This window comes from Lithobates pipiens, unplaced genomic scaffold (assembly GCF_037356315.1).
Source record: "Lithobates pipiens isolate NorthernLeopardFrog02 unplaced genomic scaffold, aLitPip1_a1.2 Scaffold_30, whole genome shotgun sequence".
Classification (NCBI taxonomy): Eukaryota; Metazoa; Chordata; class Amphibia; order Anura; family Ranidae; genus Lithobates; species Lithobates pipiens.
In genome coordinates, this window is record NW_027507791.1 from 153,697,243 (window position 1) to 153,721,367 (window position 24,125).

At 40.6% G+C, this 24,125-nt stretch overlaps 1 protein-coding gene across 2 annotated transcripts in view; it reads left to right on the forward strand.

Annotated features, from left to right (window-relative positions):
* Nucleotides 1-20,985, forward strand: part of PALS1 (protein associated with LIN7 1, MAGUK p55 family member) — a 247,882-nt gene extending 226,897 nt beyond the window's left edge. For both annotated transcript variants that reach the window (XM_077465006.1, XM_077465005.1), the window contains one exon: nt 17,887-20,985. In XM_077465006.1, the coding sequence (XP_077321132.1) occupies nt 17,887-18,063 (177 nt within the window). In that variant the 3' untranslated portion in view covers nt 18,064-20,985. The remainder of the gene's footprint in view (nt 1-17,886) is intronic.
* The last annotated feature ends 3,140 nt before the right edge of the window (nt 20,986-24,125 follow it).

Consider the following 24,125-nt stretch of genomic DNA (forward strand, 5'->3'; position numbering starts at 1 on the left):
GATGGGCACTGATAGGTGGCTCTGATAGGTGGCACTGATAGGTGGCTCTGATAGGTGGCACTGATAGGTGGCACTGATGGGCAGCACTGCTGGGCACTGATGGGTGGCACTGCTGGGCACTGATGGGCGGCACTGGGGTGCAGCACCTTTGAGGCAGATTGTGGGCACTGCTGGGTGGCACTGTGGGCACTGCTGGGTGGCACTGTGGGCACTGCTGGGTGGCACTACCGGCACTGCTGGGTGGCACTACTGGCACTGCTGGGTGGCACTGACGGGGGGCACTTACTTTTATTAAGTGGGGCACTGCAGGGGGCAGGTGGGCACTGTTAGGGGGCAGGTGGTCGCTAGCAGGGCTGGCCGTGATCGGGACTGATGTCCCGATCACGGCCGCCGGTGATCGGCTTTTTTTTTTCTCCTCGCGCTGTCAGCGCGAGGAGGAATAATAATAATCCGTTATATCACATGATCAGTTGTCATTGGCTGACAGCTGATCACGTGATAAGGGGTCGGGATCGACCCCTTGCACGGATCGGTGATCAGGCGAGTCTCATGGACTCGCCAATCACAGAGCGCGCCGCGCGCGCCCCTCAGGGGGCGCGCAGGGCGCTCGTACACGGGACGACGTCAATAGACGTAGTCCCGGAAAAGGAGATCCGCGCTGTAGCCGTCAATTGACTATAGCGCGGATCTCAAGTGGTTAAAGACTAAATCTTTTCTGACACTTGTTGCTTACAAGTAGAAATCCTGTATTTTCTGCCAGAAAATCACTTAGACCCCCCCAAAAATGATATATATCTTTTTAGCAGAGATCCTAGGGAATAAAATAGCGGTTGTTGCAATATTTTATGTCACACAGCATTTGCACAGAGGTCTTTCAAATGCATTTTTTTGGGAAAAAAATACACTATTTAAAAAATAAAAATAAAATAAAAACAGTAAAGTTAGCCCATTTTTTTTTTTCGTCCAAAAGTTTTGACTACCTGTTTTTTATTTAATATATATGTTGTTTTTTTTTTTTTTTTTTTTTTTTTTTTTTATCTAAATCATACATACAAGTAAACTGATTGGAGGTTTGTTTTGTTTAATAAATGTTTAAATGTAAGAAATTTTCTGTATCACTTATGAAGGCTGCTTTCACACTGGAGCGGGCAGGCGTTGATGGTAAAACGCAAGTTTTAGCGGCTCTTTACCATAATTTTAGCGGTGCTATTTGGCTGCTAGTGGGGCACATATAACCCAGCTAGAGGCCAAGGAAGAGGTTAAATGCACCCATGAAGCACTGCTGCCAAATCGCATTGCATGCGCTTCGGCAGTGGTGCCCATTCATATCAATGGGCAGGAGTGGTGGAGGAGCGGTTTACACCACTCCAAACGTGCTGCTTGCAGGACTTTTTTTAAGATCCTGCCAGCGCATCGCCTCAGTGTGAAAGCACTCTGTCTTTCACACAGACTGCAGGGGAGCCATTTTGCAGGCACTTTACAGGCGCTATTTTTAGCCCAAAAGTGCCTGAAAAACGCCCCAGTGGGAAAGGTGTGTTAGATCAAGGGGGATTAAAAAAAAAAATAATAATAAATAAAAAAGGAAAAAAAAAAATAAATAAAATAAAATCAGCCTAACATATTGGCCCAAAAAAATCAGCATCATATATCGGCTATCGGCCGCCATGATTTCTAAATATCGGCCAGAGAAAAACCCATATCGGTCGACCTCTAATTTAGTTACATAGAGGAGTTGTGTCAGTTGGTGAATTACAGAAAAAAGGATTTTACGGTGAGTACAAAAAATCCTATTTTTGCGATTTGGCACTGCGTCGCTTTTGGCTCCCAAACAAAATTGGCATCCTTTTTTCCCACAAATAGAGCTTTCTTTTGGTGGTATTTGATCACCTCTGTGGTTTTTATTTTTTGCGTCATAAACAAAAATAGAGCAACAATTTTGAAAAAAGGCAATATTTTTTACTTTTTGTTATAATATCCCCAAAAAATATATTAAAAAAACGTTTTTTTCCTCAGTTCAGGCCGATATGTATTCTTCTACATATTTTTGGTTAAAAAAATCACAATAAGCGTTTGATTGGTTTGCGCAAAAGTTATAGCGTCTACAAAATAGCGCATAGTTTTATGGCATTTTTATAAAAAATGTTACTAGTAATGGCGATGATCAGTGATTTTTATTGTGACTGCGACATTATGGCGGACACGTCTGACAATTTTGACACGTTTTTGTCACCATTGGCATTAATATGGCCATCAGTGCGATTAAAAATGCACTGATTACTATAAAAATGTCACTGGCAGTGAAGGGGTTAACCACTAGGGGACACAGGCATTTACAGGTACGGGTTAAGTGTGTGTGTGTGTGTGTGTTTTCTTACAGTAGGGAGCCGTGGCTTGGCGTGTGACGTCACTGATCGTATTTTCCTATGACCGGGAAGAGACAATCAGCGAGAGGCTCACTAGGAAGCCCGGGGAGAGGTTTGTTTACACTTACATCTCCCCGTTCTTCAGCTCTGTGAACCGATCGCGGGACACCGGCAGCAATCGGGTCCTGCGGTCACGGAGCTCAGACTGGGCTCTTAAAGGGCAACGTACCTGTAAATGCCTGTGCCCAGCCGTGCCATTCTGCCGACGTATATTGGCGTGAGGTGGTCCTTAAGTGGTTAAGTAACAAATACTACAAGTGACCAAGTCCACTAAACCGCTACCAGCACCGTACATGAATGTTCTCTTGTTTAGCAACCTCTCCAAAGCCACTATGGAGAAGAGCATTCACCCCCATAACCTCGCGGTTACAGGAAAAGAAAATCGCATATAAGTGGGGTTTTCTGCCCAAGCTCCTGGTAGCGTACCAGCAACAAATAATTCCCATCCTTACTCCCAAAGATGGGTACAAAAAATTAAACAATTTGGGATTTCTTCCTCTTTCTGCCACTGAGACCGGAAACTGGGGCTCCCGCCCACACCCACCGCCATCCCGGAAACAGGATGCATGAGCAAGGCGATACCTTCAACAACATGAAGACCTTAGGTCCTCCGCATTAACAGGATCCCATCTGGGCGCACTCTTAGAATCAAATCCACTCCCTCAGGTTATAGTGTACCACGCACACTGATATTGTTGTTTTAGTTGTTAATTTTATCTTCTTCATTTTTTTTTCAGTTTTTTTTTCCACTATCTGTTTTTCTTATGGATTGAACTGCCTGCTGCCACATTGTGATACCTTTGGCAATCTCATATAGCTCCAAAAGGTATATCTGGTAAAGTTCTACATATAGTAAACCTACTTTTTGTACTTGCATACTCAGTTATTTTCCTCATACATAGTTGGAGTACAGTGTGGGTGGAATCTTGCTCCCTTCGTCACCATCCCAGGGCACTCTCCAATACCATGGCCGTCAAAATCCACCTCACTGAATGTCAAAGGACTGAATTCCCCCTTCAAGCGCAACCTCCTATGGAAAGAGGTGCTATACCTTCATGCTGACATATTTTGTGTACAAGAAACACATTTCACCAAAGACAATCCCCCAAAATGCACGCACAAATCATATCCACGCTGCTTTTTTTTGCCAGTACCCCCGCCAAAAAAAAAAAAGGGTAATGATTGCAATTAGCTCATATGTCTCCTTTCAGTTACACCATTGCGAGGCTGACGAAGACGGTAGGTATCCGATTCTCTCCACGTCGAGAACCAACACCTCACCCTAGTGATTCTTTATGCACCTAACACTGGTTAAAATAAATTTTACAAAACCGCGATTTTCAAAATGGCTCCGTATAAGTCCAACCTAGTGGTACTGTGTGGGGACTTCAACAAAATTATTGACAACTCCCTAGACACATCCAACCCAACTAAACGAAGGCCTTCCACCCTGTCCTCTCTTCTGCACAATGAAGACCTATAGGACCCTTGGAGATGCACACACAATATGGAGCAAGATTACACCTTTTACACTCACTCCCAGCAGTCTTACTCTCAGATCGACATGTTTCTAACAGATAAATTTCTCCTTCAATCGATCACTGAACCGCGCATAGGCACAATCGCCTAATCTGATCACACGCCAATATCCATCACATTATTCAATTGCAGAAAATCTACACAACACAATATTTGGAGGCTAAACACATCCCTGCTCACCAACCCACCATTTGTAGAGAGATTCGATCCGAGATTGAGACCTACTTTGATAACCTGCATTCTATCGATGTCCAATCTATTATTTGGCATGCGCATAAAGCTTTCTAACGTGGCCCTTTTATAAAATCCGGAGCACAAGCTAAAAAACACGCAGCCGCCAGTGAAAAATTATTACAACAAATTAGGCCACTAGAACATGCCAATAAACGAACACCTATACAACCAATGTGACACTGCGCTGTCCAAAATTAGCAGCTTACACGCTAAGCATGGATATTTTTAGCACAAATGTAGTAAAAAAATAAATTATAAAGTGTAGCGCTGGGTGATAATATTAAGGATCTGTGAACCCAAATATTGATAACAAAACAAAAAGAGAAAAAATTATATATGTTCCCCCCTTATAACATTACACACAACTAAATACGTGCACAAAATTTACATAATACATAGCAAAATGAATGAATTGAGTAAATGTAAAGTAAATATAAAGAAGATTGATATGAAAAGTCCATAAAGGAAAATCCCAAATACAAAGTGAAGATGTCTGGGGAACAATCCAAAGGTGCTTCTTCCAAAAAATTCACCCAAGCGTTGATACCACCACCTTAACAAATGCAGGCTTACCAGATATTATTGACCCAAATGAACATATATTCACGGGGTCGCAAGTGCTTGTTGCTCCAATTTGGGGCACAGACTTTCAAATCGCTGGACAATTAGTCACACCGTAAGGATAGCCTTTCTCCAATTCTTGGACACATATAATCAGGACCATTAAAAAGAGATCTCCGACAGCCACTGAAGTCAACATAGGATAGAAAAATATGGCCAAAACAGCATAATACCGTTTAAAATAAAATTTATTAAAAATATAATAATGAACTCGCATTTAAGTAGTTATTCAAGCGCTTATCAATAAAAACTGAGCAGTAGTGGAGTCTTCCCGACGCGTTTCATCCGCTAGGACGTCATCTGGGGTGTACTGCCACTATTTCTACTCTCCTTTATATAGGGTACACACCATAAAGTAGCCAGATTCCATCCCTCTGTGTCACCAGCGCTGACTTACGGTTTGTGTGCGAAAATGGCCGATTGGCGTGCGTTACGCGCCTCTATCCCATACTATGATGCGTTCCACCCATGAGTAACATATATTGTATTAAGCAAACCTTATTAATCAAAATGGTGACCCACTATATAAGCGGATTATATTGTACTAGCATGAATATGAATCAATATATTTTTTTGGAGCAAGAATGTGTGCGAACTGACCATCGGAAGCGACGCTGTGTATGTATCTACGTCACTTCCGGGACCACGCGATGTGTAATCTAAGCGGCGCTGTAAATACAACACGTCACTTCCAGGATCGCGCAATGAAGCGGCATCAAGCCTCGATCTCGCGCACAAACTAAGTCACCAACACTGGAAGTGAAATCCCGTCACTTCCGGAAGAACGCCCTCAGGCAGAACCAGAAGGAGGCTTGAATTCACTCCCTCAGTGGTAGTCATAACCACAATACCGACATCACCTCCGGGCACACAGGCAAACAGCACATGTGTGCATGGACCAACGAACAGCCCGGGGACAATTTGGAAGACTATCTATCAATGGCAATTTCAGAGATTATACAGGGGGAGAATATCTATATTTAGACACCCATATATCTCACCACCAAGATGTTAATGAACAAAAATGTCTTGAAAATAGACCCACAAACCAAAGCAATAAATAAACCCCTATATTGCCCTAAATAATGGGTAATACTACAAATGCCACAAAATAGAGACAATCTGACACCAATATACATAACAATCATATTTTTTAATTTTTTCCCCTTTTCCTTATTTCCACATTTTTCTCCCTTTTTTCTTTCACCAACGTTTCTTCTTACTCTCCTTTCCTTCTCTCTTATCTCCCTTTTCTTTTGAAGGAAATTCTCCAGGTCTTTACAACCAGAATTAGAGAGTCGTCGCACTGGGGTGACACAGAGATGGATCCCGTTTACAATTAGGGAAAGAAATAAATAATTAAAATGATTAACCCTGTAAGTGAAATATGTATATCAGGAATCATCAATGAAAGCATTAATGTCCCACGCCACGTTCATACCGAACGGGGAGTGGGACTGGAGCTCATAAATCCAGTACTTCTCAAGTCTTGCGACCCCCCCTTGTCATAGCACCCCCTCTCCAAGACGGAGTGTATTTGTCAATCACAATGAACTGGGAACCCTCTGTATTGCTATTATGAAACTCCCTATGTCTGGGGACAGTATGTTTGGAATCTTTACTTTTAATCAAAGAGATATGTTCTCCCACCCTGATTGTAAAGGTTCTTGTCGTACGGCCAACATATTGTTTGCTACATAGGCAGGTAATTAGATATACTACATATCGAGTACTGCACGTACAAAAGGTCTTAATTGAATATTTTTTATTAGTCACTGATGATCTGAATTCTAGAGTCTTCTGTCTCCCAGACGTGTTATGGTGACACACGACGTATCTCTTACAAGGGAAATACCCAATTAAATTATGAAAGAAAGAGGGGCGGACTGGTGGGTTAATAATGTTGGGTGCAATTTTGCTTTGTAAAGATGGTCCACCTCTGAAAAGGACTCTAGCTTTTTTAGGTAGTTTGGGGCCTAAGATGGAATCGTTTTTAAGGATGTCCCAGTGTTTATTCAAAATGGTTTTGACCTGTTTATGTTGGATGGTAAATGTAGTAAGCAGGGCCCATTTGTAATTATCATCCGACTCTTGTGGGGTTTTAACCTCCAACAAAGATTCTCTATTAATTTGAGCAACCTTTTGTAATTCTCTAAGATGGCTACTTCGTATCCTTTATCTAGAAGCCGTTGTTTTAGAATATCCGCCTGTACAAAAAAGTCTCTAGGTTGGTGCAATTCCGACGAAGTCTAATAAATTGACTTTGGGGAATTGAACTCAACCATGTTCTGTGGTGACAACTATCCATAGAAATAAAGCTGTTGCGATCAGTGGATTTGAAGTGTGTTTTGAATACAAAACCTTTATCGGTTATTCCTATTTCTAGATCAAGAAAATTAATTTTATCAGTACTCATTTGGTAAGTCAATACAATGCCCCTATCGTTAGAGTTCAAGAATTTGAAAAACTCAGATAGTGTTTGGGGGGTGCCACCCCATAGGAGGAGGATGTCGTCTATGTACCTAACCCACAGAACCAATGATGGGTTCCTTTGGGCATAGACGACATCCTCCTCCCATTTGGCCATAAAAAGGTTTGCAAGACTGGGGGCAGACTTTGCCCCCATAGCGACACCCCTTTGCTGTAAATAATATTGGCCGTTGAACCAAAAATAACTATGGCAGGTCGCAAACTCCAACAATTCAATAATATATTCACGCTGAAATGATGCAAGAGATTGCTCTTGATCCAAAAAATAACGTACAGCCTCTATGCCTCTCCCTTGTGGTATACACGTCCGCAGTGGCAATAATATATTGGCCCTGTAAATGGACACCTTCTAATTTTCTGATAGTGTCACCTGTATCCTTAAGATAAGATGGTGTTTTTCTAATGAGGGGCTGTAAATAAAAATCTATGTAACGACCTATGCGTGAATTTAGTGAATTGATACCACTAACTATTGGTCTACCAGGTGGTTAACTGGATCCTTGTGGATTTTGGGCAAAAAATAAATGGTAGGTATCCGTGGAGATAGGGGGACTAAAAAAGCTCTTTATTATTCAGAATTTTTTGTTCATAGCCCTTATTAATGAGGTCCTTCAAGTGTCTCTTATAGGCATTAGTGGGGTTATTGGGGTTATTGGCTAGTGTCTTATAAGTTCCTGGTTCGCTTAAAATCCTAAACCTTTCATTCTCATACTTCACCTTATCAAGAATAACAATCCCTCCTCCCTTATCCGCCAGACGTATAATGACTTCTTTCTGATCACACAATGACTGGAAGCCAGTCCTAGGAGGAGGGTATTGCTTCTTCACGGGGAGTTTTGCCAAATCATTAAGTACCAATTCTTTGAAGATTTTTACTGCCGGAGCAGTGGGTACTCGGGGTGTAAAGAGAGAAGGATTGGCTAATCCAGAGTGTACTGTTCCTGATGAAGTTGCCTGATAGTCTGATCTAAATGGATTGGATATCGAATACCGTTGAATATTACTCTTACGTATGTACTTTTGTATGTCGATAAAGGTACTAAATTTGTTCAATCTATTGGGAGGTGCATATTTAAGACCTTTGTCCAAAATGGACATCTCCTCTTGTTGGTGAAAGAAAAAGGGAGAAAAATGTGGAAATAAGGAAAAGGGGAAAAAAGAAAAAAATATGGTTGTTATGTATATTGGTGTCAGATTGTCTCTATTTTGTGGCATTTGTAGTATTACCCGTTATTTAGGGCAATATAGGGGTTTATTTATTGCTTTGGTTTGTGGGTCTATTTTCAAGACATTTTTGTTCATTAACATCTTGGTGGTGAGAGATATGGGTGTCTAAATATAGATATTCTCCCCCTGTATAATCTCTTAAATTGCCATTGATAGTCTTCCAAATTGCCCCCAGTCTGTTGGTCCATGCACACATGTGCTGTTTGCCTGTGTGCCCGGGGGTGATGTCGGTATTGTGGTTATGACTACCACTGAGGGGGTGAATTCAAGCCTCCTTCTGGTTCTGCCTGAGGGCGTTCTTCCGAAAGTGACAGGATTTCACTTCCAGTGTTGGTGATTTAGTTTGTGCGCGAGATCGAGGCTCGATGCCCAAGCCTCTCTTTGATCCCGCTTCATTGCGCAATCCTGGAAGTGACGTGTTGTATTTACAGTGCCGCTTAGATTACACATCGCGTGGTCCCGGAAGTGACGTAGATACATACACAGCGTCGCTTCCGATGGTCAGTTCGCACACATTTTTGCTCCAAAAAAATATATTGATCCATATTCATGCTAGTGCAATATAATCCGCTTATATAACGGGTCACCATTTTGATTAATAAGGTTTGCTTAATACAATATGTTACTCATGGGTGGAACACATCATAGTATGGGATAGAGGCGTGGAACGCACGCCAATCGGCCATTTTCGCACACAAACCGGAAGTCAGCGCTGGTGACACAGACGGATGGAATCTGGCTGCTTTATGGTGTGTACCCTATATAAAGGAGAGTAGCAGTAGTGGCAGTACACCCCAGATGATGATCTAGCGGATGAAACGCGTCGGAAAGACTCCGCTACTGCTCAGTTTTTATTAAGTGCTTGAATGACTACTTAAATGTGAGTTCATTATTATACTTTTATTAAATATTATTTTAAACGGTATTATGCTATTTTGGCCATATTTTTCTATCCTATGTTGACTTCGGTGGCTGTCGGAGATCTCTTTTTAATGGTCCTGATTACATGTGTCCAAGAATTGGAGAAAGGCTATCCTTACGGTGTGACTAATTGTTCAGCGATTTGAAAGTCTGTGCCCCAAATTGGAGCAACAAGCACTTGCGACCTCGTGAATATTTGTTCATTTGGGTCAATAATATCTGGTAAGCCTGCATTCGTTAAGGTGGTGGTATCAGCACTTGGGTGAATTTTTTGGAAGAAGCACCTTTGGATTGTTCCCCAGACATCTTCACTTTGTATTTGGGATTTTCCTTTACGGACTTTTCATACCAACTCAGTCAACACCTACACAAATAATTTGATTATTATATAAAACGCCTTAGGCTCCATTATTACTCCTCGGCCAACAAATCGGGGGCGTTCTTGGCCAAATAAATGAAAAAACATTGTGCCAATAACAAGATTCAGTTCCTGACCAATTCCCAAGGCAAACAATTACATAATCCTTTACATATAGCGAACAAGTTTAGTGCATTCTATGCCAAACTCTACAATCTTAATGACTCAGAACAAGTAACCAACCCTAAAATTGAAGACATAGATGCATTTCTCTCGTCTCTTCACCTCCCCCCTTTCTCCAGCGTGCAACTAGAATCCATTTCTATGCCCTTCTCTCCTGTGGAAGTTCTTAAAGCTATTAAACAATTACCCCAGCCACAAGGCCCCAGGTACTATAAACCTTTCTCTGACCTGCTCATCCCACACCTATGCAATACTTTTAACCAGTATACCTCTACAGGCCAAATCCTCAAGGAATCCCTGGAAGCCCTAATAGTCACCTTACCCAAACCAGGCAAACCCCCTGACAACCCAGCCAACTACCGCCCCCATTTCACTCTTGAATACTGATACCAAAATATATGTGAAACTACTAGCTCAACGCCTATCCCGGATCATCCCCCAAATACATCCTGACCAAGTCGGATTTGTACCTGGCAGACAAGCATCAGATGGCACTAGATTCCTCATTGACTTAATCCAGTGGGTGGAGCACAGTCAAACGCCTTCTCTCTTCCTTTCACTGGATGCTGAGAAGGCGTTTGATAGAGTGTACTGGAAATACATGGAAAGAGTCGTGTACAAGTTTAGACTCACAGGGAACATCCTCACAGCTATACTCAATCTATATTCCTCCCCCAGCGCCTGAGTCTGTACATCAGGGATAACATCCGATCCATTTCATATCACTAATGGCACAAGGCAAGGGTGCCCACTTTCACCGTTGATTTTTGCATGGTAATGGAACCACTTGCACAAAGCATCAGATCCACATCAGCAATTTCGGACATCAAAATAGGAGATGTTGAACATAAAATAGGTCTTTATGTGAATGATGTTATCATCACCTTAACAAACCCTCAATCTTCCCTTCCCAGTGTTAAAAAAACCCTGGAATGATTCAGTTCAGTCTCTCTTTACAAAATAAACCACAGTAAATCCACAATGCTGAACTTGGGGATAGATCCTCAAACCACACAACATATATCGAAGGAAACACCTTTCTCATGGTCCAAGAGCTCATCTCTCCTATACTTAGGGATTCACCTAACCTTCCTGAGCAAGTCGCTGATCTCAGTGAACTATGCCAAACTACAAGAGAAGCTTTTGCGCATTTCCAAAGATATGAATAATCATACTGTCTCCTGGGCTGGCAGAATAGCTCAAGTCAAAATGTATCTACTGCCCCATATTTTGTATGTTTCGTACACTCCCTTTACCTTTGCTACCCAAACAAATAGCGCAATTACAGAGGATAATCAATGCACATATTTGGCAACAGAAATAACCTTTCTCCTATCCCTTGTACAAAATGGAGGGATGGGAGCCCCCAACATCCAATCATACTACAAAGCAATGTTACTGGATCAACTACGAAAATGGTGGTTGTCTATCTCAAACAAGACATGGACCCAAATTGTATCTGTGGCTTTGTGCAAACCCAAAACATACTATGAGGGCTGCCGTGCTCACCTTGAAACTACAACATCACTTTCTACAATCTGTAACTGCAGTGTTACGAGTGTGGTTGGCCATTGCACGAGATCCAAAGGAATACCCAAATCTATCCTCTCCATACTCCACATTCAAGCATTGGCACTGATTTCGCCAGACTTACCCCTCAAAGCCTGAATATAAAAAGGGCTCACCAACCTAGGGCAACTCATGTCCATTTCAGGGCCCCACCCATTCTCTCAACTGCAACAACTATTCGACCTACCACTACATTTTTTTTTCTACCTCTGACTTCGATCCATCCTCTCCCATCTGGATATCATAGAAGACAACGCTCCTCTAGATGGCATTTTGAAATTCTACGACACTCCTACCCCAGCAGTAAAAGGTATCGTATGGATATATAAACTTTTGACAACGATTCTTCACGGACTCCCCACCACCGCCCCCAATATGGCACAAAACCTTGACCCTTCCTCTTCGAGCATCATGCTGTATCACCCACTGGGAATCCACACAAAAATTGTTCCATAAATGGTACTTCACCCCAGCCAGATTGGCTAAAATCTACCCATCTACTTCATCTCAATGTTGGAGGAACTGCATGGGAAGGGGTACCCTGCAACACATTTGGTGGGAATGCCCTAACATCCAAAGATACTGGCTACTGGCATGAAGTCTCTGCCCTCATCTCAACGGCAGTCCCTTTACCAGTAACCCCGCTGGACCTTCTTCTGGGTCTCAATATCCCCAATTGGCTGAACCCTGTCAGGTTTTGGCAACGCACATCCTAATCGCATCTCATTTAGCAGTAGCGACAAATTGGAAATCACCACAGCCTCTCATTGGCAACTCACATCCTAATCGCAGCTCATTTAGCACTAGCGAGAAAATGGAAATCACCACAGCCTCTCACCAGGTCAGATCTTGTCACTCTGAACAATCACTACCAAATGGAGGCCTCCTTGGCCAAAGCTAACTTAACTACCGCATCGTTTCTCCTCAACTGGGAACCCTGGATCACTGACCTGAGAAGCACAGCAGTAAAGTAAGCTTCACCTCTTCAAAAAATAGAACCCTTTGGTACTACCAATCTTCAACTCGGCATGTTACACCCATCACACATAATACATACATATTGTATGCACTCCGCAACTAAATGACTGCTCCACATAGGTACACTTCTGCCAGGTGCTCATCAAGAAGGGACTCATTACTGCGAAATGTAATTTACCAAGCAGGTCTACCAGTTTTCTTTGATCATAAGTTTTAAGTTCTGCAGCCATATGTTGTTATAAGTTATACAAGTTATCTGGGTGTTGATAGCTGGTGGTTGTTGAGGCTGCCTCCCATCCCATGGCATAGTGAGCGTCCAAATTGGGGTGCCGGGGGTGTGGAGACGGCACCGACCCCATTGGAAAAACACCCATGTTGTATCTAATTAATTAAGTTTCAACACAACGTGGTTATGTATTCATCTGTTACCCTTGATGCAGGTTGCTAATGTACGCTATATTACCTGCTAAGCAATGTTCATATACTACCTATCTCAACCTACTGTGCTGTTATCTTATGAAAACTTCAATGAAATTGATGTTTAAAAAAAAAATATATAGTCCATTAATCTAACTCATAGTTTGTAGACGCTATAACTTTTTTCAATATACCTGTGGTGGTGGCGGCATCAGTGCGGTTCCAATGGCGGATGCGGTGGAAGCACTGGTAAGTATTGCGAAACCAGTATAGTTTTACGCCTTCCCCCCTCTCCATTCTGCTTCCTCTCCTGCTGCACAGGATCGTAGGCTGTAGGCTGAAGGGTTTATGGTATCTCTAGGTTGGTCTGTGGTACTCTGTAATGGTGCAGCTGGTCGGATGTCTCCTGGCGGTCCTCTCTCCAGGCCTGCTTTCTGTTTTGGGTTTTGATTCCATGGCTCTTGACAGCTTGACAATGAGGAACAGTAGGTTGTGGAGGCTCAAAGCTATAACGTCGCTCCTGAATGACTTAATTTGGCTGGTGCAAGGCTCTGGGTGTCCACCCATATCCCTGCTTGGTTGGGTTGGCCTTTACATCAACATGGCATTGACCAAAGATTGCCTTGAGTACCATTGCTGGTCCAATTTTCTGCCCCCGCTGCCTTTTTCTTTCAGCGTCCCTTAGCCATGTACTTCCTGCTCGCTCCTTTCTTCCAGGAGCTTGTGTGGCATCCACTGTGCGCTTCCTGTTACCACTTGGGAATTACATTTTAGTTTTCCAGCAGCCTTTGAGTGTTTTGGGGCATTCCCCTGCTTGCTCCTTCTACAAATGTTGCCTTTTTCGTTGACATTACTGCTGCGCGGTGGGCCTTTGAACTGGTGGCCTTATTTTGTAAACGTCCCCATTTGGTTTTACCAAGGTTAAAGGTGTTTTTTCATCTGTGCCCCTACTCCCTACCATAGGCCCTGTTGGATTCTCACCTTCCTTAAGACATTGTCCTCCTGTCTTGTGCCTGCAGCCTCAGTAGGTTGCATTGCACTGATTGGATATTTTCCAGGTGGTGCTTCTTCTGCTACCTACTGCCGGAACTCTTTTTTCTATTTTATGTTCCCAGACAACCCAGGGGAAGGCCTGATGGCTTCCTCTGCCTTTTTTTCCTGTTGGATCTGGCAGATGCTTGTTCGGGCATACATTATTAAGATGCGGGCCCTTCCCCATTCCAGCATGCTTCACTAGGACAATTGGTACCTTCTGTGCTTTTTGCCATCGGTGTCTCAGGTTGGCCAAGTGGCTACCTGGTCTTCTGTGTACACTTTTACAAAGTTGATGAGTGGCATTTTCGAATGTTTGGCCGCAAAGGTTTTGCTGGCTGCTCTTTAGGGTTCCTTGTTTGCCCCTTCAAGGGTTGTTTGGGTGGTGGCATGTTTGCCTGTTCTTCCAGTTGGTTTTTGGTTTGCCCACCCGTTATTGGGACACTGCTTTGGAACATCCCTATGGTCAAGATTCAGATGTCTGTCCAATGAACGCAAAAGAAAATGGGATTTTTTTTTTTGTTACCATTAAATCCCTTTCTCTGAGTTCATTGACTGACACAGCACCCACCCTCTGGAGTTTTCCCTCTGACACTGCTTTAAGAACTGGATTGCCTATAGCAGAGGGGGTTTTATACCAGCTAGGACTGCCCATAGTCAGTGCTGCTTCTTTTCTGCCTAGTGTCCCACTCCTGTTGGTGGGAATATAACCCTGTGGTCAAGATTCAGAAGAGCTGTGTCTGTCAATGATCTCAGAGAATGGGATTTTACCGTGAGTAGCAAAAAATCTAATTTTTGGAGTCTGAACATGCACACAATATACTAATTTGTTACCAAAATTAGTAAAAGGTCAGGTCACTTTTTGTACACTATTGACTTGTCTCAGGTGAGACTATGTACTTTCATGTGGAGATTAGATGGGGTTGATCTCTAGTTTTATTTTTATTTTTTTATTTTATTTTTTTTATCAATATATTCTAAATCTAAACAAGTTTAGCCTCTGTGACATCTCACATATACCTCTAAATGTTGTATTACTACTCAATTTTTATTCAGTTTAGCAAGGCCTTTTTTTTTGTCTCACAGGCACTCTCCTGCTTTTTGTAATGATGTGCCATTTAACTTTCAGATTTTTGGGCAACTTTTTGAGGTATTTTTGTAAATTTCTCAATATGGTATTAGCTTAAACTTTTTATTGTTGTCTCTTGGAACATTTGTGGTCTTTGGGAGCCTCTCAAGTGAAAGGATCTTTGTCTTTACAAAAGGTTGTCAGTTTCAATGGTGCAAAGCATGTACAGAGAATATAAACAAAAATCATAAGAAGCCAGCCTCTTGTATATAGTGACTAGTTTTATCAGTGGAGCAAAATATAACAGAAAAATTACATCTCTTCTCAGGGAAGATTCGCAGTCTCTTAGAGTATCAAAATGTCATAAATTCAAGGTTTGTATAAGAAAAATGCGCTGGGTTCAGTTCTGTCGTTATTATAAAACAGCAGATGCCCAGTTGTAGTTTGCAGCTATAGAGTAGGAGGCAGCCATAGAAAAGAGAGTGATCAAATAGAGATATTGTGTAGGTCAGCTGTAGTGAAAAGAAGGGAGAAAGGGGGTGGGGGAAAATCCCAGAGGTCACAGTAGTCTGTCTTACAATTGGTAGGCAACAAATTGTCAAACTTGAGGGGCTGGAGTATAATATCCAGGATTGCTAGACATTTAGAAATTTTGTGAGCATCTGCCAATAGCATAAGGCACGTTTTCATGCCTTGGTAAGAGAGACTTCTATGATAATGTCTACTAGAAACTCCTTTTATGAAAGATTCTTTACATTAGATACTCACAATGCTTTTCATACTTCACACTCAAGGGGTGTATTTATTTTAACCACTTCCTGTCCACATGACTTATGACGTCATGGACTTGAAGTGGCAATATCTGGATGATGCCTGCAGCTACAGGCATCAGCCAGATAACTTTGTTTTCAGCCATTGATTCCCTCTAGTGTAAAAGCCATCCTAGCAGATGATTAGCTCATCCCATCGCTGTGTCTCTGGGCTCTTCCATGCGATCGGAGAGCCTGAGGTCCCATCTCGTGGCGGGTTACCAAAATGCTCGTTGAAGACTGGATGGTCACCAGCCATCTCTATGATCCTGGGGGGGCCGGAAGCAACGTCCTGAGGTTCTGACAGATGTAAACACTGCCATTTTTTTTTTTCTAGAAAGCAGAGAGCAATGTTTTTGTTTTTTTTCTCATTTTTTCTCATTCAAAGCTATAGACCTCAGAGGTCTCTACAGAGGACTTGTTATGCTTTATTTCTGTCACAAGTAATGTTAACTTTTCTTGCGATAGGAATAAAAGTGATCAAAATTTTTTTTTTATGTGCTCCCATCTCCTGGAATGGGCATGCAGAAGCAAACACACACACACGTAAGTTGCGCCTACATATTTAAATGGTGTTCGCACCACATGTGAACTGCAAACTTACTGCAAACGTTATGATAGCAATAATTATAGTGCCTATAGAGCTTTTTAAGTACCGTAATTTGGCACTATGCTACGAGCATTCACAATTTTAAAGCGTGACCTGTTTGGTATCTATTTACGCGGTATAACATCTTTTATAATTTACCAGGAAATTGGGTTATATATTTTTTTTTTTTCTTTTTTTTTTTTTTTCTTTTTCTGCATTACTCAATAACCACTTAACAGGCCCATTTTTTAAACTTGTTTACAAGTTAAAATCATTTAGGCGGTTGTTGCAGTACTTTCTGTCCCACCGTATTTGCGCAGTGGTCTTACAAGGTTGGTGGTTTTCATAGGCGGGCGCTACTCACATGTGAGTTTCTGCACGCGAGCTCCACGGGACGGGATTTTTTTCTTTATTTTACCTTTATTTTTATTTTTTTACACTGTTCTTTAAAAAAAATTGTTTGTCACTTTTATTCCTATTACAAGGAATGTAAACATCCCTTATAATAGAAAAAAAAGCATGGCAGGGCCTCTTAAATATGAGATTGGGGGTCAAAAAGCTCTCATAATTACACAAAAATACAATAAAAAAAAAGGCCCTTTAAGAACTATGGGTGGAAGTGGCATTTTGACGTCGCTTCCGCCCTGCAGTGGTATGTAGCTGGGTGGGGGCCATCTTTCCCCTCACTCGGCAGCCAGCCAAGCAGGGGACAGGATCTGATTGCCTCTGCTGATGCCAGCGACGGAGCATCCCGCCACCGATAAAACTTTTATTCTATTGGGGAAAAAAAACTTTTATCCTAAAGCGGACCGCCCACTGAAGAAATGGATATCGGGGTTATGGCACAACGATATTCCACTTCAAAGAGCCACCGTATAATGATGGTAGGCGGTACGGAAGTGGTTAAAGTGTATTTTTAACAAAAGTGCATTTGAAAAATAACTTTGCAAATACTGTGTGACATTGTAATGACCATTCTTTTAAAAAACATAATGTTTGGGGGTTCTGAGTCATTTTCTAACAAAAAATGGCAATCTTTACATGTAGGTGAGCCTACATGTAAAGCCTAATTCTTTTGTTCAAAAGTGCAGTAGGGGGCATTATTTTTTTTATATAATTTATATATACTCTTATTATGCTGTTTAGTAGGAATGTTCTCATGGTTAAAAATGTGTTTTTGAAAAGGTCGTATTGTTTCTTTTATTGTCTAACTTCTTTGCTTACTTAGCATGTATAGTGGGTACAAGGGAGTTTTTGAGTTGGCTAGTGCCCAACCTCCTAGATACATATTAGATACACATATCCAGTGGTTTTCTTTGCCCTTTCCCTTTCATGCAGAGTAAAAAAAAAATTGAGTTTGCATTAAATGTGTCCACACCTTTAATATCATTGTTGATTATAACTTTTTTTTTTTTTGTTTAATGCAGCCAGAGGAACTAAGAGACATCATTGAAAAAGCAAGAGAGATGGAGCAAAATAACGGGCATTACTTTGACACAGCCATTGTAAATACTGACCTAGACAAGGCTTATCAGGAATTACTTCGGATAATCAATAAATTGGACACAGAGCCTCAGTGGGTTCCATCTTCCTGGTTGCGATGAAAAAAAAAACAAAAAGATGTGTTTCAAAAACAGCAGTCAAGGAAAGTTGCAGCTCATGTTAAGAAGAATAAATCAATTTTTATTCTAAAGGATATGTTTAAGCTAGGATTCAAAATGCATTCGAGTGGATTCCAAGCATTTTGGCCAACCACCGTCTCAGACATAGCCTACATTATAAATAGCTGTGCTGCCAGTACCCAAAAACTGGTGTAAATTGTCCCACAATTTGTGACCAGATCAATTGTTGAAATGGAATATAATGCCTGTGTACATTCAGTGATGAATAGAGCTTGGCTGCTGTGCATTTGTGGTATATATAAAATGTACATAACCAGTCACTGCCATGAAAGAATGCTCTCTAATCTGTTCTCTGTAGGACATTTCTACATAATAAACTATAGATCCTACTCAGATTATCCACTAACAAAAATGTTTCCAACCTCCATGGGATTGGTTGGTCAGCTGGTTTGTAATGATGTTAAAGAAACAAGCACATATCCTGTCTGCTCTGCTAGCTGATCCCAAGTGGTTTGTGAATATTATAGTGTGGCTTTATATTCACACTTATGATAAGAAAAACTTTTTAAAGAAGTCACTGGGATTTTCTTATAACTGGATGTACATAAAAAAAAACATTATAGATTGTGTTTTAGCAATGTGATTTAGAAATCTACATGGCAGTTCACATGCTGGAGTGTACACGTTCTGCCAATATTTTTAAAAAAGAGCAAATTCTGTTTTTAATGATCTGTGACTTGAAAACATTCCATTTTATAGCAAAACTTCATGCCAGCAGTAGATTTTGTTTTACAGATTAAAAAGAATATAAACTTTTTTTTTTTCTTGAAATAAACTTGGGCTATTCAGTTGCAGGTGATGAACACTACGATTGATACCTTTCCACTCCAAATATTGTCTATTTAAACCACAGGTATGCTCAAGAAGACAATTGTCATCTCAGTGATAAAATTGCCCTGGCTTGGTAATAGATTTCAAAGAAACATATTAAATTCATTTAAAAATTCTAATTTAAGGACATCTGCATTCTTTGGTATATAAAGGAAAGTGTTTGTCCATAGCAATCGGTTGCCATCTATTCCCTTTTTAATGCAGTTAAGGAGGCCAAGATTCCAGCTGATGGTTTTGGTCAACAGCAGCCTATAACATAACTTTGTTTTGTTTTTATCTAGCCATTTGATTCTTATTAAACAAATACACCTTGTATGGGTTGATATTTTTTTTTTTTTTTAAATGAAGGTAGCAATAACTGACAGAGGTAGGGTATGTAATAAAGCACATGAACTTGTATGTCATACACCTTGTTGTTCATTCAGCAAAATTGTATGTATATTCTTTCTGTGGCAACTAACCATCTGTTGTGAGAATGGAGCAAAATCTCATGTTCTTAGGCAGTTTTCTTAAAGAATTTCTTCAAATATTGTGGGCTGTAGTAAAGATGGGTACATTTTAACATCAGAAAAATACTGCATCATGGCCACACAGCAGAGCTGAGGACCATGAGAATTCCTTTTTATTTTTGGAAGAAGATACAATGCAAAAGAACACTGAAGGGAATTTGCAAAAAAAAAACGATTAAACTGTGCTACTACCAAAATCCTGTTTATGTGTAAAATCCCCTCCAGTGTTCTCTAGAATTGTTACATTATATTACTACTTACTAAATTGTATTTATTTTCTAAAATCCTCAGCTCCGTTTGGTGGCCATAATGCAGTATTTTCCCAATTCAGTCTGCTCATTATAAATGAGCCTCTCTTTACTGCTGTTTATAATATTTGAAGAACATTTGACCAGAAAAGAAAATATCTTAAGAACTTTTTATTTTCCCCTATGTGGGCAAAATCTGTGGTTTGTTTGCACAGAATGAATATGCATGCATTTTCATCATAGTTGTCACACGGACTGACCTTTAAAAGTATTTACTTTATCCATCTCTATTACAAAGAGGAATTTTAGGACATATATAGTTTGCAGAAAAAAATAACCATGTTTGGTTTTTATTTTTAAGTTCACTAGAAGTAACAGGGATACTGCTTTTTTTTCTCATGGAAACAGCAACAGGGCTTTTCTGTACTTGACAAAAATGTTCATCACCTGGAAAAAAAAAAAGAGCAATTTTAGCCACTACATCTATAGACTTATAAACTGCAGTATTTTACATTTTTGTTTTGGGGGTGATATACTTTATAGTCAACACACTACACATTTCTGTGTGTTCTTTCATTTCCTTGTGGGTTTGGGGGCAAAGTGGCTTTACACTACACTGACTGTAATGCTGTATACACCACCTCCATGGTGCCTTCCATTAGGCTCTGTTGGTTCCTCCAGTGTCAGTTGTAATGTTACACTACACTATTGAATATTTGTTCTCTTTTAAGTGGAGAGTGCACCAAGAAGAGATATGTTAGTCTGTTGTGCAATGTCACCTGCTGCCTTTTTATAACTTAGGGAATGCAGTGGCAAGATCTCTGTATCATATTTCCTATCTGTGTTCCTGACCAGTGCTGTTAACGTTCCTTCCAATCATCAGGGGTGTTCTTTTTCCAAACTGGGGTGTACTCCAAAAATTGAATGTAAATCTTAGAAGAGAGAGTAGCAGCTATGCAAATCCTGGAACTTAGGCATTGATATCTCCTCTCCAGAGTCCTTCAGAGACATGATGCTCTTCTTAGTTATTTCTGCAGCATTTATCAAAAATTGAAATACTGGGGGCCAACTGTAGATTAAAAAACCCTAGAGGAAAAAAGGTAAATATTTTGTGAAGGCGGGAAGACTTCATTGTCTACAGATTTGCCTCCTACATAGGGATTTCCAGCAATCCCAAACCCTGTCCACTTGTCTACATGAGGACATAGGCAGTATTGTTTAAAATGGCATTAGTGCAATAAAGCGGAGTACATACAGTTTTTTGTTTGTTTGTTTTTTTTTGTTTGTTTTTTTTTTCAGCCAAAATCCTGAATCCACACAAAGTGGATGGGAGTAATCTCCCCTGCTGTGCTATTATGACAGTGGGACTACTCTGCTGTCAGAATACAAATACACTGATCAGCATTGCAGCCAATTGGCTGATTTCCCACAGGGTTTTTAACTCTTGTTCTCTTGTAGCTCCATTACGTATTCTGCTGTATGTGTAGAGAGATATTAACCCTTAATAAGCAGAAACACCTTATTCCTTCATTAAGCTTTCCTCCATGGCATGTGACTGCTCCAATGAAACAACTCCTCTTCACCAGTCCTGCAGTGTACAGCAAGGCAATGGGTGTCTGCCCCATGCAGGAGAGCACTGGCTACCAGGAGAGCGAGAGAAAAAGGTAAGTATACTGCTTAAAAAAACGCACCTAAACAAAATATTCATCCTCACAGATAAGAAATACTGAAATCAGGTTGCTGTTTAGATTTGAACAACTTGCATCACCTGCTCTTTACAGGCAGGCTGACAAGTCCCTGCTACTACAATAAGAGCTGTGTTTTCAGTGCCTCTGTCTTCTGTTGTGAACATGAGGATGAATTTCTTCACAGTACAACTAAAGAGGTCAGTGAGGGCTTGATTTAACCTTTTTGCTTCCATTGATATAAAGTTGGCAGCAGCACAGGCTTTTAACCACTTGAGCCCCGGAAGATTTTACCCCCTTAATGACCAGAGCATTTTTTGTGATACTGCACTGCACCACTGACGATTGTGCGGTTGCGCGATGCTGTACCCAAACAAAATTGACATCCTTTTTTTCCCACAAATAGAGCTTTCTTTTGGTAATATTTGATTGCCTCTGGGGGTTTTATTTTTTGCACTATAAACAAAAAACAGACAATTTTGGGAAAAAGGCTATATTTTTAACTTTTTGCTATAATAAATATCCCCCCCAAAAAAAAAAATTATATATATATATAATATAATATTTTATATATATATATATATATATATATATATATAAACACATTTAGGCCAATACGTATTCTTCTGCATATTTTTGGTAAAAAAATAAAATAAATCACAATAAAGTGTATATTGATTGGTTTGCACAAAAGTTATAGAATCTACAAAATGGGGTATAGATTTATGTATTTTTTTAATTATATTAGTAATGGCAGTGATCTGCGTTTATGGGGACTGCAACATTTTTCGGCTGGACACTTTTGACGCTATTTTGAGACCATTGACCTACAGCAATCAGAGCTAAAAATAGTCACTGATTACTGTATAAATGTTAATGGCAAGGAAGCGGTTAAACACTAGGGATGATCAAGGGGTTAAGTGTGTTCTCTCAGAATGTTCTAACTGTAGGGGGGTGGGCTACCACTGACATGACAAGAGATCAGTGTTCCCGATGACAGGGGACTGAAGATCTGTCATGTTACTAGGCAGAACAGGAAAATGCTTTGTTTACGTTTCCCTGTTCTGCCTCTCCTCGCCGCAATCGCAGCGCGCCTGCTACGCTGCTTTTGTGGACTGATGTACAGGTAGGTCAGTTTGCTCTGCCATTTTGCCAACGTATATTGGTGCGGGTCCCGCAGACTCGAAGGCCACGGGAATACCCGCGATCATCTCACGGGGAGGCTGAACGGGGAGATGCCGATGTAAACAGCATCTCCCCATTCTGCCTAGCAACAAGTGACACTGATCTCTGCTCCATGTGATTGGAGCAGAGATCTGTGTTCACTAACACACAGCCCAGCCCCCCACAGTAACACACCCCTAGGACACACTTAACCCCTACAATTCCCTTTACACAGGAATCCGTGCATTTGTTGCTGATTGCTGTATAAATAACAATGGTCTCAAAAATGTCCAATGTGTCCACCATAATGTCGCAGTCACAATAAAAATCGCTGATCGCTGCCATTACTAGTAAAAAAAAATATTAATAAAAATGCCATAAAACTATCCCCATTTTGTAATCGCCATAAATTTTGCGCAAACCAATCAATCGATTACTGCGATTTTTTTTATTTTTTTTTCTACCAAAAATATGTAGAAGAATATGTATCGGCCTAAACTGAGGAAAAAAAATGTTTTATATATTTTTTGGGGTTATTATAGCAAAAAGTAAAAAATGCGTTTTTTTTCAAAATTGTCGCTCTATTTTTGTTTATAGCGCAAAAAAATAAAAACCGCAGGAGTGATCAAATACCACCAAAACAAAGCACTATTTGTGGGAAAAAAAGAACATCAATTTTGTTTGGGAGTCACGTCGCATGACCGCACATGTGTCAGTTAAAGCAACGCTGTGCCGAATCGCAAAAAGTGGTCTGGTCTTAAGCCAACAAAATGGTCTGGTCTGAATGTGCTGAATTCCACCTGCCGCCCCCCCCCCTCCCCCCAAACACACACACTCAATTTTTATAGGCTTTCTTTCATTTTCACCTGGTCATCTGATCAGTAAGTCTGCTGTTTTTAAAAAGAAAAAACTCTCCTACAAATGTATCAGTTAAAAGTGATGAAGCAAACCATTTCCTACTGACGAGTGCTTAACCACTTAAGGACCACACCTATGGGCCTATTTTTCAAACTTGTTGTTTACAAGTTTAAATTTTTTATTTTTTTTGCTAGAAAATTACTTAGAACCCCCAAACATTTTATATATATATATATATATATATATATATATAATGGCGGTCGTTGCAATACTTTGTCACACCGTATTTGTGCTGCGGTATTACAAGTGCACTTTTTTGGAAAAAATACACTTTTTTGAATTAAAATTAGGACAACAGTAAAGGTAGCCCATTTTTATTTTATATTGTGAAAGATAATGTTATACCGAGTAAATTGATACCCAACATGTCACTCTTCAAAATGGCGCCTGCTCGTGAAATACTGACAAACTTGTATCATTGAAATTCTCCATAGGCAACATTTAAAAAATTCTACAGTTTGTATATTTTGAGTCAGAGGAAGTCTAGGGCTAGAATTATTGCTCTCAATCTAATGATCGGGGTGATGCCTCATGTGTGGTTTGAACACCATTTTCATATGCGGGCACTACACATTTTCGCTTCTGCACGCGAGCTCAGCAGGATGGGGCGCGTAAAAAAAAAAAAAAAA